Genomic DNA, 11591 nt, shown 5'->3' on the forward strand with positions numbered 1-11591 from the left:
ACGGGTGCCGGCCGTGCCCTCCGTGCCTCCCACCGGCCCTGGCCCCGCCGCATTGCTGGGTTTGCCCGGGGGCTCTGCAAGTGAAGAGGGGAAAGGGGGAGGTGGGGGCCAGGGAATCCAAATGAAAAGAGTCTCCAGCTGAGGCCAAGCAAAGCTCAGGCTGTCCCACCAGGCACTGCTCTGGGGACCACACAGTGGTGGGGAAGTGATATCACGGTGCCAGGCGGAGGTGCGGATCGAGTGCCAGCTGCCAGCCAGAGGTCACAAGTGGTGGTGGTGACAAGGTTGTGGTGGCAAATTATCCCTGCCCCTGCTGGGACTTGTGTGTCTTTCCCTCCCATCAGAGTTCTCCCCTGCAGGCTGCAGCTGGATGTTACAGCTCCTTTGCACCACCTCCCAACCCATCTCCCTTAGAGAACTGCTGCACTCAGGCACAGCAGGAGTTTCCCTCTTTGCAGCCAGAGAAAAGTGAAGGGGAAAGTTTCCTATACAATAAAATACACTCTGCAATCATCTGCTGGGCACAAACTGCTCTAGAGAGGTTACGTTTCCAGAGGGGATAATCTGATGAGAAAGGTTTTTGGTAGCCTCAAAATGAAGATTTTTTTTGTTAGTAATGGTGTTGGTGTTAGAATAAGTATTAGTATTAACATTTAACTCTCTTTTACTTCAGACATAAAACTTCTCATTTCTCAATCTAATGTTTTTTATTTGTTTCTTTCTTTTCATATTGTTTTCCCCACCTGAATGACACAGGGACGTTAATGAGCTGCATGGTGCTCAGTGTCTGGCTGGAGTTCAACCACAACAGTCCTAATTTGGGCCCAACGTGGGGCACAAAGGGCTGATATAATGACAGATCTGATCAGAGCATCTTAAAACAAAGTAGTTATAATTTTTCCCTGTATGGGTTTAACAGTTGCTGGTCACCATGTTGGTAGGTTTGGTCTCAGAGCTCACCAAAGCAAAGTTCCTACCAATAGTACAAATGCAGAAGCAGTGCTCAGACAAGATGAGATATTTTGGGAGCTCTACTTCTGTCTGTCTCTCTTCTCTTCTTCCCCTCCCTGTTTCTGTCTTCAAAGAGCGAAATATTCATTTCATCACAGAATATTCCAGTCCAGAAGACACCCCTGAGCATCATCTTGTCTGAGTGCCCTGCTCAAGGCAGGATGAACCAGATGAGGTTTCTCAAGGGCTCACCCGGCCTGGCTTCATCCACAAAGGGGCTGAAAGTTCCTTTTGTCCAACCCCACAGGGACTTTTAAAGAGAGAGACTATCATTTGATCAAGGGCCAGACAGTGAGGCACCATCACTGTCTGCCAGGATGACTTTGAATCACTGATTTCATGTGACCCTTATCATCTCGTGAACTTCCCACCCACACTATTCTCCAGGTCTTCAACCCAGACATCACCAGTCTGGCTATTAAGGGACAATGACAGACCATGTCAAAAGACTTGCTGAATGCTAGGTACACCCATGCCCTTCTTTCCCCTGCTCACTCTGGTTCAGCAATCCCTTTTTCATACTTCAGCTTCCTGGAGTGCCCTGCAGGAGCATTGGCCCCATCACCATCCCAGGGAGAGAGGTGATGCTGAAGACAAGATGTGGCCACCAGCAGGAAACACTCAAAGGTGCCAAAAATTCATAAAATAGCACTGAGGCCACCGTGGGCAGAGATGGTGTCCAGCAGCTGGGACAGGCTGGTGGAGCTTGGCTGAAGGAAGCAGATCCCAGTGCTGCATTCAGGTGGCTTCCCAGGGGACGTTAGTGTCCAGGTGAAGTGACCTGAGGACACGGTCTGTGCCACTGACCTTCATGGCACCCCTGGGAAGAGCTGGTGCTGTTTGTGCTCCCACAGAGCCTTCTCCCTGCTGAGCACCTCTGGGCTGGCCTGGCCACCCATCCCTGCCCCCTGTCCCCAGGCTGCCCCCCGCCCCGAGCTGGGGGTGCTGCTCTGCAGAGCACGGGGCTGGGGTGCCCAGGGCTGACTCTGTTCATGGGCTGTGCTGGTCAAGCTGGGAGGCAGACCCAGCTGATGGTGCTCACTGACACTGACCACCTCCCACACAAGCTCTTGGGTGCCCATGGAGGGTGCTCAGAGGGGCCCTGCCTGATTCCACTGCCATGGGCTGTCTTTATTGCACAACAGTCTGAAGTGCTGGGGGACTGTGCTGTGTGACAGAGAGCAGGGTTTAGCTCTAGGGAGGGCAGCAGCTCTGCAGGGGATGGCTGGGAGGTGCAGGAATCCCCCCTGCCATCATCTTCCAGGCAGCAGCTCCCTCTCCATCCCTGCCCATCTCTGCTGCCTGCAGCTCTTTCTCTGTCCCCAGCTATCCTCCCTCTCAGTGCTCACAGCCCCCATCCCACCCCCTGAGTGCTCAGCTCTGCCCTGCAGACCCCTCCTGGCAGCAGCAGAACCTGTCCAGGGGCATCTCTGGCTGTGCAGGGGCTCAGGAGCAGCTCAGACAAGGGCTAAGGAGAACTGGGGTCTGTGAGCATTCTGCAGAGTGCAGAAAGAGCTTTCCATGCCCTGGAGAGACAAGTGGAAGCAGAGCCTGAGGAGAGCCCAGAGTGGAGCAGGAAAGCCCTGCCCTGAAGGGACTCCTGAAAAGTCCCCTCAGAAATCTTCTGGGCAGCAGCTGGAGCTGTGAGCAGCCCTGAGCAATTCATCCCTCTCTCAGCAGTTGTTTGTTTTTTTTTTTGCTGTGGTGTCTGCACCAGGGCTCATTTTTTGAGCAGCAGCAGTGTCAGTGGGGGTAGAGACAGCAGCTGCAGCTGTAGCAGATACACTGGCAATGCTCACCAGCCATATCTGAGTTGTGCCCTTGTGTGAGGGGGGGCGAGAAGCGGCCGCGGAGGCAGGAGTGGGGGTGCTCTCTGTACCAGGAGCAGCTCTCACTCTCTGCAGCAACTCTCGGCCTCTGAAAAGGCATACTCATTCTCATAAAATCTAATGAAGTTAGCCTAAAATTAAAAGAAGTGGTACAATTTCCCAAACCAAAACTCAAGTGTAATTACCAAGTTTTTTTTGTTGTTGTTGTTGTTGTTGTTTTGGTTTTTTTTGTTTGTTTGTTTGTTTTTTGTCTCTGTATGAAACACCAGTGGACCATGCACCACAATATAAATCAATATTGAGAACCATATTGCAATGATGGTCCTTAAGCAGCTTTATCTGCTTCTAGCATTTGCTCAGAAGCTTCTAACAATTGGGCTGCTGTAGCACCTTTTGGGAGTAGTCCTAATGCACGTTTAGTTTTTTTCATTAGCATTGTCATATGCTGACATATAAAAAAATTTGTTTTCATCTCTTCTGTCAAATCGGGATGTGATATTACCACTGAATATAAGTGATCCACAAATTTTGGATATGGCTCCGCTCCCTCATTTAATATTTGTAAAAGAGGGAGTTGCTTGTGCAGGATCATGCAGAGTTTGCAAAGCTTTATACGCCAATTCTTGTGAAAGTTGTAACACTTCAGTTTGAAACCATGCCTGCAAATCTGCACATACAAAAGGACAAGCACCAAGTAACATTTGTGCTTGCACTCCGTATAATGCATCGGTGTTCTGTCTGGGAATCACAGCTGCATTTTCACGCAGCATTTGCCATTTATGATGAAATTGCAATTGTTGAGAAGGAGTTAACAGAGTATTAATGAGCATTTTTGTGTCATGGCGTCAACAATTGAGCAGTAAAAAGATGTTGCAAAATAGATTGAGCAAATGACGATTTCAAACCATACTGCGTAATGGCAGCTTTGGCTTTTTTTATCATTTTCCAATCTAATGTGACCCATTGACCTCCTCCTCCTGGTCCCACAATCACTGGAAAAGCCATCGGACCCATATTGGGAACCATTTCTCCTTCAACTATAGCATTTTGAATAATTCCCTTCCATCTAGTTACTGGATACACACTTCCACACACACCCCTCCCACTATCCCCTCTACTACCCTCCCCTCCCCATGTTGGATCTGGAAGAGGTGGAGCAGTGGGTGTTAAAGGGTTAAGGGAAGTAGGAGCAGGGATAGGGAACTGATCAGGGGATAAAAATGGATTAGTGCCCCTGGGTTGTTCAGGGTGTTCCCCAGAGCAAAAAACTAGGTTTTTTTCAGGGATATACTCATCCTTGGTCTCCAGTTCTTTCAGCTTCTTCAGCAGTTCCCTGAGTTGCTTGTCTCCGAGTCCCAGTTCTTTCCTTGGTTGTTGCTCTATAGCAGGCACTGATGGTGTTGACAGGTGAAGCAGAGGATTAATTGATGGCAACTGTGGTCAAGAAGATAAATCAGGCATCGGAGGTGGAGAGGAAGGCAGCGGTGGCAGAGTGTTCGGGAGCCGTGGCAGGCGGGCAGGAGGGGGGGGTCTGCATTCCAAGGTTCCTCACCTGTGTTCTCCAGCTTCTCTCCCTCCGGGTCCTCCGACGATTCTGGTGGTGTTTTTGGTCGCTTTTCGTTTTGCTTCTCAGTCCCATTTTTGCTTTTCATCTGACCCTCCAGGGTCAAATGGCACAGTTGGCTGAGCTTGAATCAGTATAGTCCCTTCAGGTGCTGGTGGGGGCACCTTAGGTGTCTCAAATAACTGCCTAGAGGTCAAGTCCATATTTTGAGCATTCATCGGTATTGGTAGATCAGGTGTTAAGGCAGCAAACGCTGAGGCTGCTGCTCTTTCACTTTTCATTTCTTTTAAGGTTTCTCTAATCAATTTCCAGAGTGTGGCTAAGCGTCCTGCCTCCTTATCTCCATCGTTAATTTTATCCCATAGAGCAGTACCTATGGCTTCCCAAGTAGGTAACTCAAACACGGTACCCATCGAGGGGATCAAGTCTCTATCCCGTGCCCATTTCAGTAATTCATGTAAGGTCCTGCCTTCGTGTGAGAAACCTCTCTTAGAGAGTGTCGCAAGAAGGGGATTGACACACGATCAATGTGATCAGTCAAGTCCAACTTTATTAGAGCAACAGACTGTTATTTATACTTGTTAGATTAATATATGCACACTTGTCGTTATCCGATTAGTTGTTAACTTAATTAGCTAATACATATTACAAAAGCTGAGCTCACTATAGGCTACCTATTCAATGTCAACCCCACCTCTTGCAGTTTCAAACTTGATACATGTTCCTGCTCTTGCTGACCATAGCATCCTGATTTCTTCTTTCTTGCGACATAAAACTGCTGAAGTCAGCACACATCAGCACTTTTTGTCAACGGTCTATTGTTAACAGTCTTTCTGTCAGTCAGCACTTCTTCAGTCTTGCTCACGGCCTAGTTCAGACCAAGGCCTTGTGCCGGCATTATCCAATCTTCCACAAGAGAGAATACATTGGAGGAGCTTAACTACTGCCTCTTCTTCTTTAGAGAGTGTAGACCCCATCTCCTCCCCAGCCGCTCACCTTTTTCTTGGCAAGATTCTTCAATTCCGAGGTACCTCTTTCGTTCCGTAGCCGGGCACCAGCTACACAGAGCCCGGGGCAGCAGTCTCCTTTCGACTGGCTTCTCCGCTCCTGCCGCACCGTTCCTTCGGGCGGCTTTCTCGCTACCCTCTCATTCCAGCTGTCTTCATCTCTCCTGGAAGCAACAGCGAGAGGGTCCCTGTTCGGGCGCCAAATGTAGGAAAAAAAATCCGCGGAGGCTTGAAGGACGACACGGAGTCACCAATGTGGTTAAAGTGAAGTCGTTTATTAACAGTGGACACTCGCTTTATATAGAGCCTTTGTTTATATAACGATATCTTGCAGGTGGCTCTATCTTGGACACAAATTCTGTTCTCACAGAACTTCTGCTGGCTACATCATGTCACGGTTTAACACTGGCCCGGCAATTAAACCGAATAACAGACGCTCTCTATTAATCTCTCTCTCCTCCCTTATAAGAAAGGAGAGAGAATAAGGGAGAGAGACTTATGGGTTGGAAACTAAACTACACAACTTTAATGAAACAGTAATGATAAATAGGAAAAATTAATAAATATATACAAATATACAAGGAAATGGATACCACATTCCTCCCCCTCTTTCCCCCAATAACTCTCACGTCACCACCGAGGCTGCAGGGCAGCCCTGGGAAAGTCCAGGCTGGACTCCTGGAGTCGGCAGCAGTTGGGAACTGGAGGCAGGAACACACAGATAAGGGCTGGCACGGATCAGGAGCACAGGCAGACGAATGGATGGGATCCTTCCAGGGTGCCAGGGTGAAGGAATGGAAGCAGGAAAGGCAGGAAGGGCAGGCAGCCGGAAGCTGGAAGCAGGAAATCTGGCTTGGCCCTCGTGATCCCTCAAATTTATACTGAGGATGAGGTATATGGGATGGAATACTCTGTTTGGTCAATTCTGGCGTCTATCTTGTCCGTTCCTCCCCAAAGGAGGGCTGCAGGTGGGACCTCTTGATGTTTTCCTCAGAGCTGAGCAGTGTCCTTGGCTCTGCACACCAGTCTCTAGCAGTAACTATAAACATCAAGTGTTCTCAGTCCTAGAAACACACACTGTCTGAGAAACTTGCTGTTAATTTCAGCAAGTGCAACTACTTACAAGAGACTTAGCTAAAAGCAAAAGTACAAGACAGAAAATCACCTTTATCCTGGCCCAAACCAGGACACCTCATTATCCTGTTATTCTTCTTTTCTACTGCCAGCTCCCGTATCTTTTTCCCACAGCTCATCTTTCAGTAACCTTGCAGCTGGGTCTCGAGGCCCTTGGCTCACTCTGGCTAAAGCTACAGAGTCAGGATTGCTCACGTCTGTTTTCTTCCAGTTTCCCAACAGGTCTAATTCGGGGGCATCGTCAAAATCAGGGGCGTGGTCAAACTCCAGGGTGTGCTCCAGACCAGGGGCGTGACCAAACTGAGGGGCGTGGTCAGGACCAGGGGCGTTGTTAAATTTAAGGGCCCCTTCTCTGCCCCCTGTACCCGGCCTTCCGGTTTCTACTGGGGCCACCAAACGTGACAATAATCAATTAATTTTCCTTTTTTGCATCGACTGCCCAAACCGCCCCTCTTTCCAATGATCTAAAACACATCACAAAGGAGTTGATTTGGGCATTGTTGGCATTTTTGACTCGAGGCTGCATCTAAAATGGTTTCACAGTAGCAGCTACAGCAGCTTCCCAACCAAAGCAACACAAACTTTAAACAACAAAGTTTACGTAAAAAAACAGCGCGGAGACAACCAGATAACGACTCAGGAGATGCTCTGTGCAGTGCTTCATGTCCAAGGCCCTGGGAAGCAGGGGGCCGCACCCAGATCTGGCTCCCGGCTCAGTCACAGCGCGGCCGCCATTTTATCCCGGAAAAATTTCGCAGCCTCATTGGATATTCAAGAGGTGGCAGCGTTTCCTATCAAAGTTCTGACTTTGATACGCAGAGCCTCATCCTTATCTCGCTACTTAAATAAACGCTGAGTCCATCGTTCCCCTCCTCCCCACAAAGCACCGTTCTTTATGAGGTAAAACTTTGCCATGTTTCCATGTTTTTTTCTACCTCTAATTCTAAAAGAATCAACTGTAAAATAATAGGCTTCAGAATGTATTTCTTTTCCTTCCTTTCTACCCCAAAAGGTTCAGCTCTCAAATCCATTTTTTTTCCCCCAGTCCCCGTTTTCCATCAGCTTCTCTCATTTTTCCCCGGAAATTCTTCCATTCTGCCCCAAAACTTGTGGTGTTGGGGCCTACAGCTCCCAGAACACCCCGCGAGCATTTGGGAGTACTTCCGGTGCTGAGGCCTTCAACTCCCATGCTTCCCAGCGCCTCCTTGACTTCCGGTCTTTTTTTTTAATTTTTTTTTTTTTTTTTGACCGCTTCCGGTATTGAGGCCTTCAACTCCCATAACGCCCCGCGAATCCCTCACTTCCGGTTTCCTTGTGTTGCACTTCCGGTGTTGAGGCCTACAACTCCCATAACACCCCGCGCTTCACTTCCTGTCCTGTTCTGCTCAGGTCCCCACCCCGGAAGTCGCCTGGTGGAGGAGGCGGAAGTGACGTCACTCCCCCGCGCCGGCCATGGCGGCCCCGAGCGCCTCGGAGCTGCGGGAGCGGCTGCAGCGGCTGCTGGGGGCGGAGCACGTGGTGAGAGGGCGGGGCCTGGGGGGCTTAATTAATTAAGTAATTAGGGCGATTAATTAATTAGGGGATTAAATAATTAATGGGGGCGGGAAAGGGCCCGGGGAGGGCGGGAAATGAGCTGGGGGGGGGGCGGGGGTTGATTAATTCGGGGGTTAATTAATGTTTTGCGGGGTTAATTAATTAACTGGGGGGTTAATTAATGTATTGGGAGTTTAATTAGTTAATTCGGTGGGTTAATTAAATAATTCGGGGGGTTAATTAGTTGGGTGATTAGTGCAATGGGAGTTAATTAGTTTGGGGTAATGAGTGATTGGGGGGATTAATTATTTGGGCGTATTATTGATTTATTGGGGTTTTTTTAATTGTTTTGGGGGTTAATTAGTGGGGGACTTAATTAGAGCAAGGGGAGGTTTATTGGGGGGAATTAGATGGGATGCATGGGGGATAATTAGGATTGGAGTAATTAGTTATTGGGGGGTTAATTGATTAATTGAGGGTTAATCAGTTGGGGCGTTAATTAGTGGGGGGTAATGAGGTTGGGAGGGGGAAATTAATTAAAAGGGGGGGTGAATTATCAATGATTTAATGAATTTGGGGTTAATAAATTATGTGGGGGATTAATTACTTAAATGGGGAGTTAATTATTTGGGGGGTTAAGTGATTAATTGGGGATTAATTAATTGGGGCGTTTAATTAATTACTTGGAGGTTAATTAGTGAAGGAGAGGTTAGGGGATTAATTAGGAGGAGGATTAATTAACAGCTGTTTAATTAATGACTGAGAGGTTAATTAATTATTTTGAGGGTGAATAATGACTGTGGGACTTAACAATTAAGTTAATTAATCAAATTAATTAGTGCCAAGGGGGCTAATTAGGTGGGGGAACAACTTGGAAAGCAGGGGGGGGGGGAAGGGAATTAATTAATTATGGGGGGAATATTTAAAAAACGGGGGGTCTAATTAAACCCAGGGGGGTTAATAAATTAATTGGGGCTAAGTGATTCATTGGGGGGCTAATTAATTAATTGGGGCATTTAATTAATTACTTATGGGGGTTAGTTAGTAAAGGAGGGGTTGGGGGAATTAATTAGGAGAGGGATTATTTAATGGCTGTTATTTAATGGGGGGTTAATTAATTATTTTGAGGGTGAATAATGACTGTGGGGCTTAACAATTAATAAGGTAATTAATCAACTTAATTAGTGCCAGGGGGGTTAATTGGGGGGGGGAACAACTTGGGAAAGGAGGGGGGATGGATGGGGAGGGGATTAATTAATTAATGGGGGAATAATTAATGAAGGGGGGTCTAATTAACCCCGTGGGGGGGGTGTAATTAATTCCTGGGGGGGGTGTTAATTAAGGAACTAATTAGCATTAATTACCCTTAATTAGGAGGTGGAGGACACCACCCCCTCCCACTGCTCCCTCAGCTTTCGCCTCCTCGTGGTTTCCGGGAGGTTCCGGGGAAAAAAACTCCTGGAAAGGCACCGGTAAGGGGGCGGGGCTTATGCTAATTAACGCTAATAAGTTCAATGAAGGCTAATTAAGGGTTAATTAAGGTTAATTAATCCCCCCCAGGTTGGTGAACGAGGCCCTGGGGGAGCAGCTGGGGAGGATCCACGCCCTGGAGCAGAGGACGCTGACCCCGGAGCAGTGGGAGGAGGAGAGGGGGGGGAATTTGCATAAAATCTGAATAAATTTGCATAAATCTGGCAAGGATTCACGTGAATCGGGGGGGGAGGGGCCAGACCCACAGGTTCTGCCCCATAGATTGAGCCCCACGGATCCCCCAGACCCAGAGATCCCACCCCACAGATCCCCCTGAAAAACGACCCGAAACGGGGGTTTTTTGGGGAAAAAGGCTCCAAATCAGGGATTTTTGGGGGGGTTCTGCCCCATACGTGACCCCCAAGTGTCCCCCAGCCCCATAAGTGCCCCAAAACCCCCCTGTACAGACCCCATGGGTCACTCCCAGACCCCCAAGTGCCCCATAAGTGACCCCCAGACCCAGAGCTGCCCTGTAAGTGCCCCAAAACACCCCAAAAATGCCCCAAAATGGCCCAGAATTGCCCCATATTTCCCCTTCTGCCCCATAAGTGACCCCCAAGTCACCCCCAGCCACATAAGTGACCCCCAGACCCTGCCCCACACGTCACCCCAAGAAAGGCCCCAAAATGGGTTTTCCTGGGGAAAAAAAGCTCCAAATCAGGGATTTTTTTGGGGTGTTCTGCCCCAAAAGTGCCCCCAGAATGCCCAAAAAATGCCCCAAATTTCCCCTTTAGGCCCATAAGTGCCCCCCAAGTCACCCCCAGACCCAGAGCTGCCCCATAAGAGCCCAAAAATGGCCCAAAATGCAAAAAAATCACCCAAAAATGCCCCAAATTCCCCGTTCTGCCCCCTCGGTGCCCCCCGCTCCCCCGGACTCCTCTTTCAACTTCCGGACTCCATTTCCCATCGTCCCCCGCGCTTCACTTCCTTACAACGTCACTTCCGCCGGAGGACACAGGTAGCGGGAAAGGGGCGGGGTCATCGGCGCGTTGCGTCACTTCCGCTTGCGGCCTAGGAGCGGTGAGGAAGTCTCGTGTGAGGGGGGGAGGAAATTTGGGGCAATTTTGGGGTATTTTGGGGCACTTCTGGGGCAGCGGGGGGTCTGGGGGGGCACTTCTGGGGCAGAAGGGGGAATTTGGGGCAATTTGGGCCATTTTTGGGTATTGTTGTCCATTTTTGGGGCACTTCTGGGTCATCATTTTTTGGCATTTCAAGGCACGTTGTGGCATTTTGGGTCATTTCTGGGACATTTTGGGGCAGTTCTGGGTCTGGGGGTGACATGGGGGGCACTTTTGGGGCACTTTAGTGCCTTTTTGGCGTTATTTTGTGTCATTCTTGGCTATTTTTGTCGATTTTTGGGGCACTTGGGGGTCACTTCTGGGTCTGGGGGTGACTTGGGGGTCACTTCTGGGGCAGAAGGGGAAATTTGGGGCGTTTTTTGGGACAATTTTGGGTCATTTTTTCACTTTGGGTCCTTTATTGGCATTTTGGGCCATTTTAGGGTCATTTTGTCCATTTTTGGGACATTTTGGGGCACTTCTGGGGCAGCTCTGGGTCTGGGGGTCACTTCTGGGTCCGGGGTGGTGACTCGGGGGTCACTTCTGGGGCTAAAGGGGAAATCTGGGGCATTTTTGGGCAATTTTGAGGCGTTTTGGGTTCATTTTGGGGCATTTTTTTGCATTTTGGGATATTTCTTTGTGTTTTGGGGCAATTTTTGGGGCACTTGGGGGTCACTTATGGGTCTGGGGGTAACTTGGGGGTCACTTCTGGGGCAGCTCTGGGTCTGGGGGTGACTTGGGGGTCACTTTTGGGTCAGAACCTCCCCAAATCTTTGGGGCGGGGGGGGAGGGGGGGGAAACTCCGAGGTTTTTTCGGTGCAGTTTTCACCTTTTTCCTCCTTTCTTTTCCCTTTTTTTTGCCCCGCAGGTCCCTCCCGAGGCTCCCGGATCCCAGTTCCTGGATCCCAGATCCCAGATTCCAGCC

General features: G+C 49.2%; 1 protein-coding gene across 1 annotated transcript; it reads left to right on the forward strand.

Moving 5' to 3' along the window:
* The first annotated feature begins 7927 nt into the window (after window positions 1-7927).
* LOC139790511 (bolA-like protein 2) lies at window positions 7928-9772 on the forward strand. Its single transcript, XM_071732366.1, has 3 exons — window positions 7928-8063; window positions 9453-9550; window positions 9639-9772. Exons 1-3 carry the CDS (start codon window positions 7998-8000, stop codon window positions 9751-9753), a joined length of 279 nt encoding a protein of 92 aa, XP_071588467.1. The 5' UTR covers window positions 7928-7997; the 3' UTR covers window positions 9754-9772.
* Window positions 9773-11591: the final 1819 nt, after the last annotated feature.

Source organism: Heliangelus exortis, assembly GCF_036169615.1.
Source record: "Heliangelus exortis chromosome W unlocalized genomic scaffold, bHelExo1.hap1 SUPER_W_unloc_1, whole genome shotgun sequence".
Lineage (NCBI taxonomy): Eukaryota > Metazoa > Chordata > Aves > Apodiformes > Trochilidae > Heliangelus > Heliangelus exortis.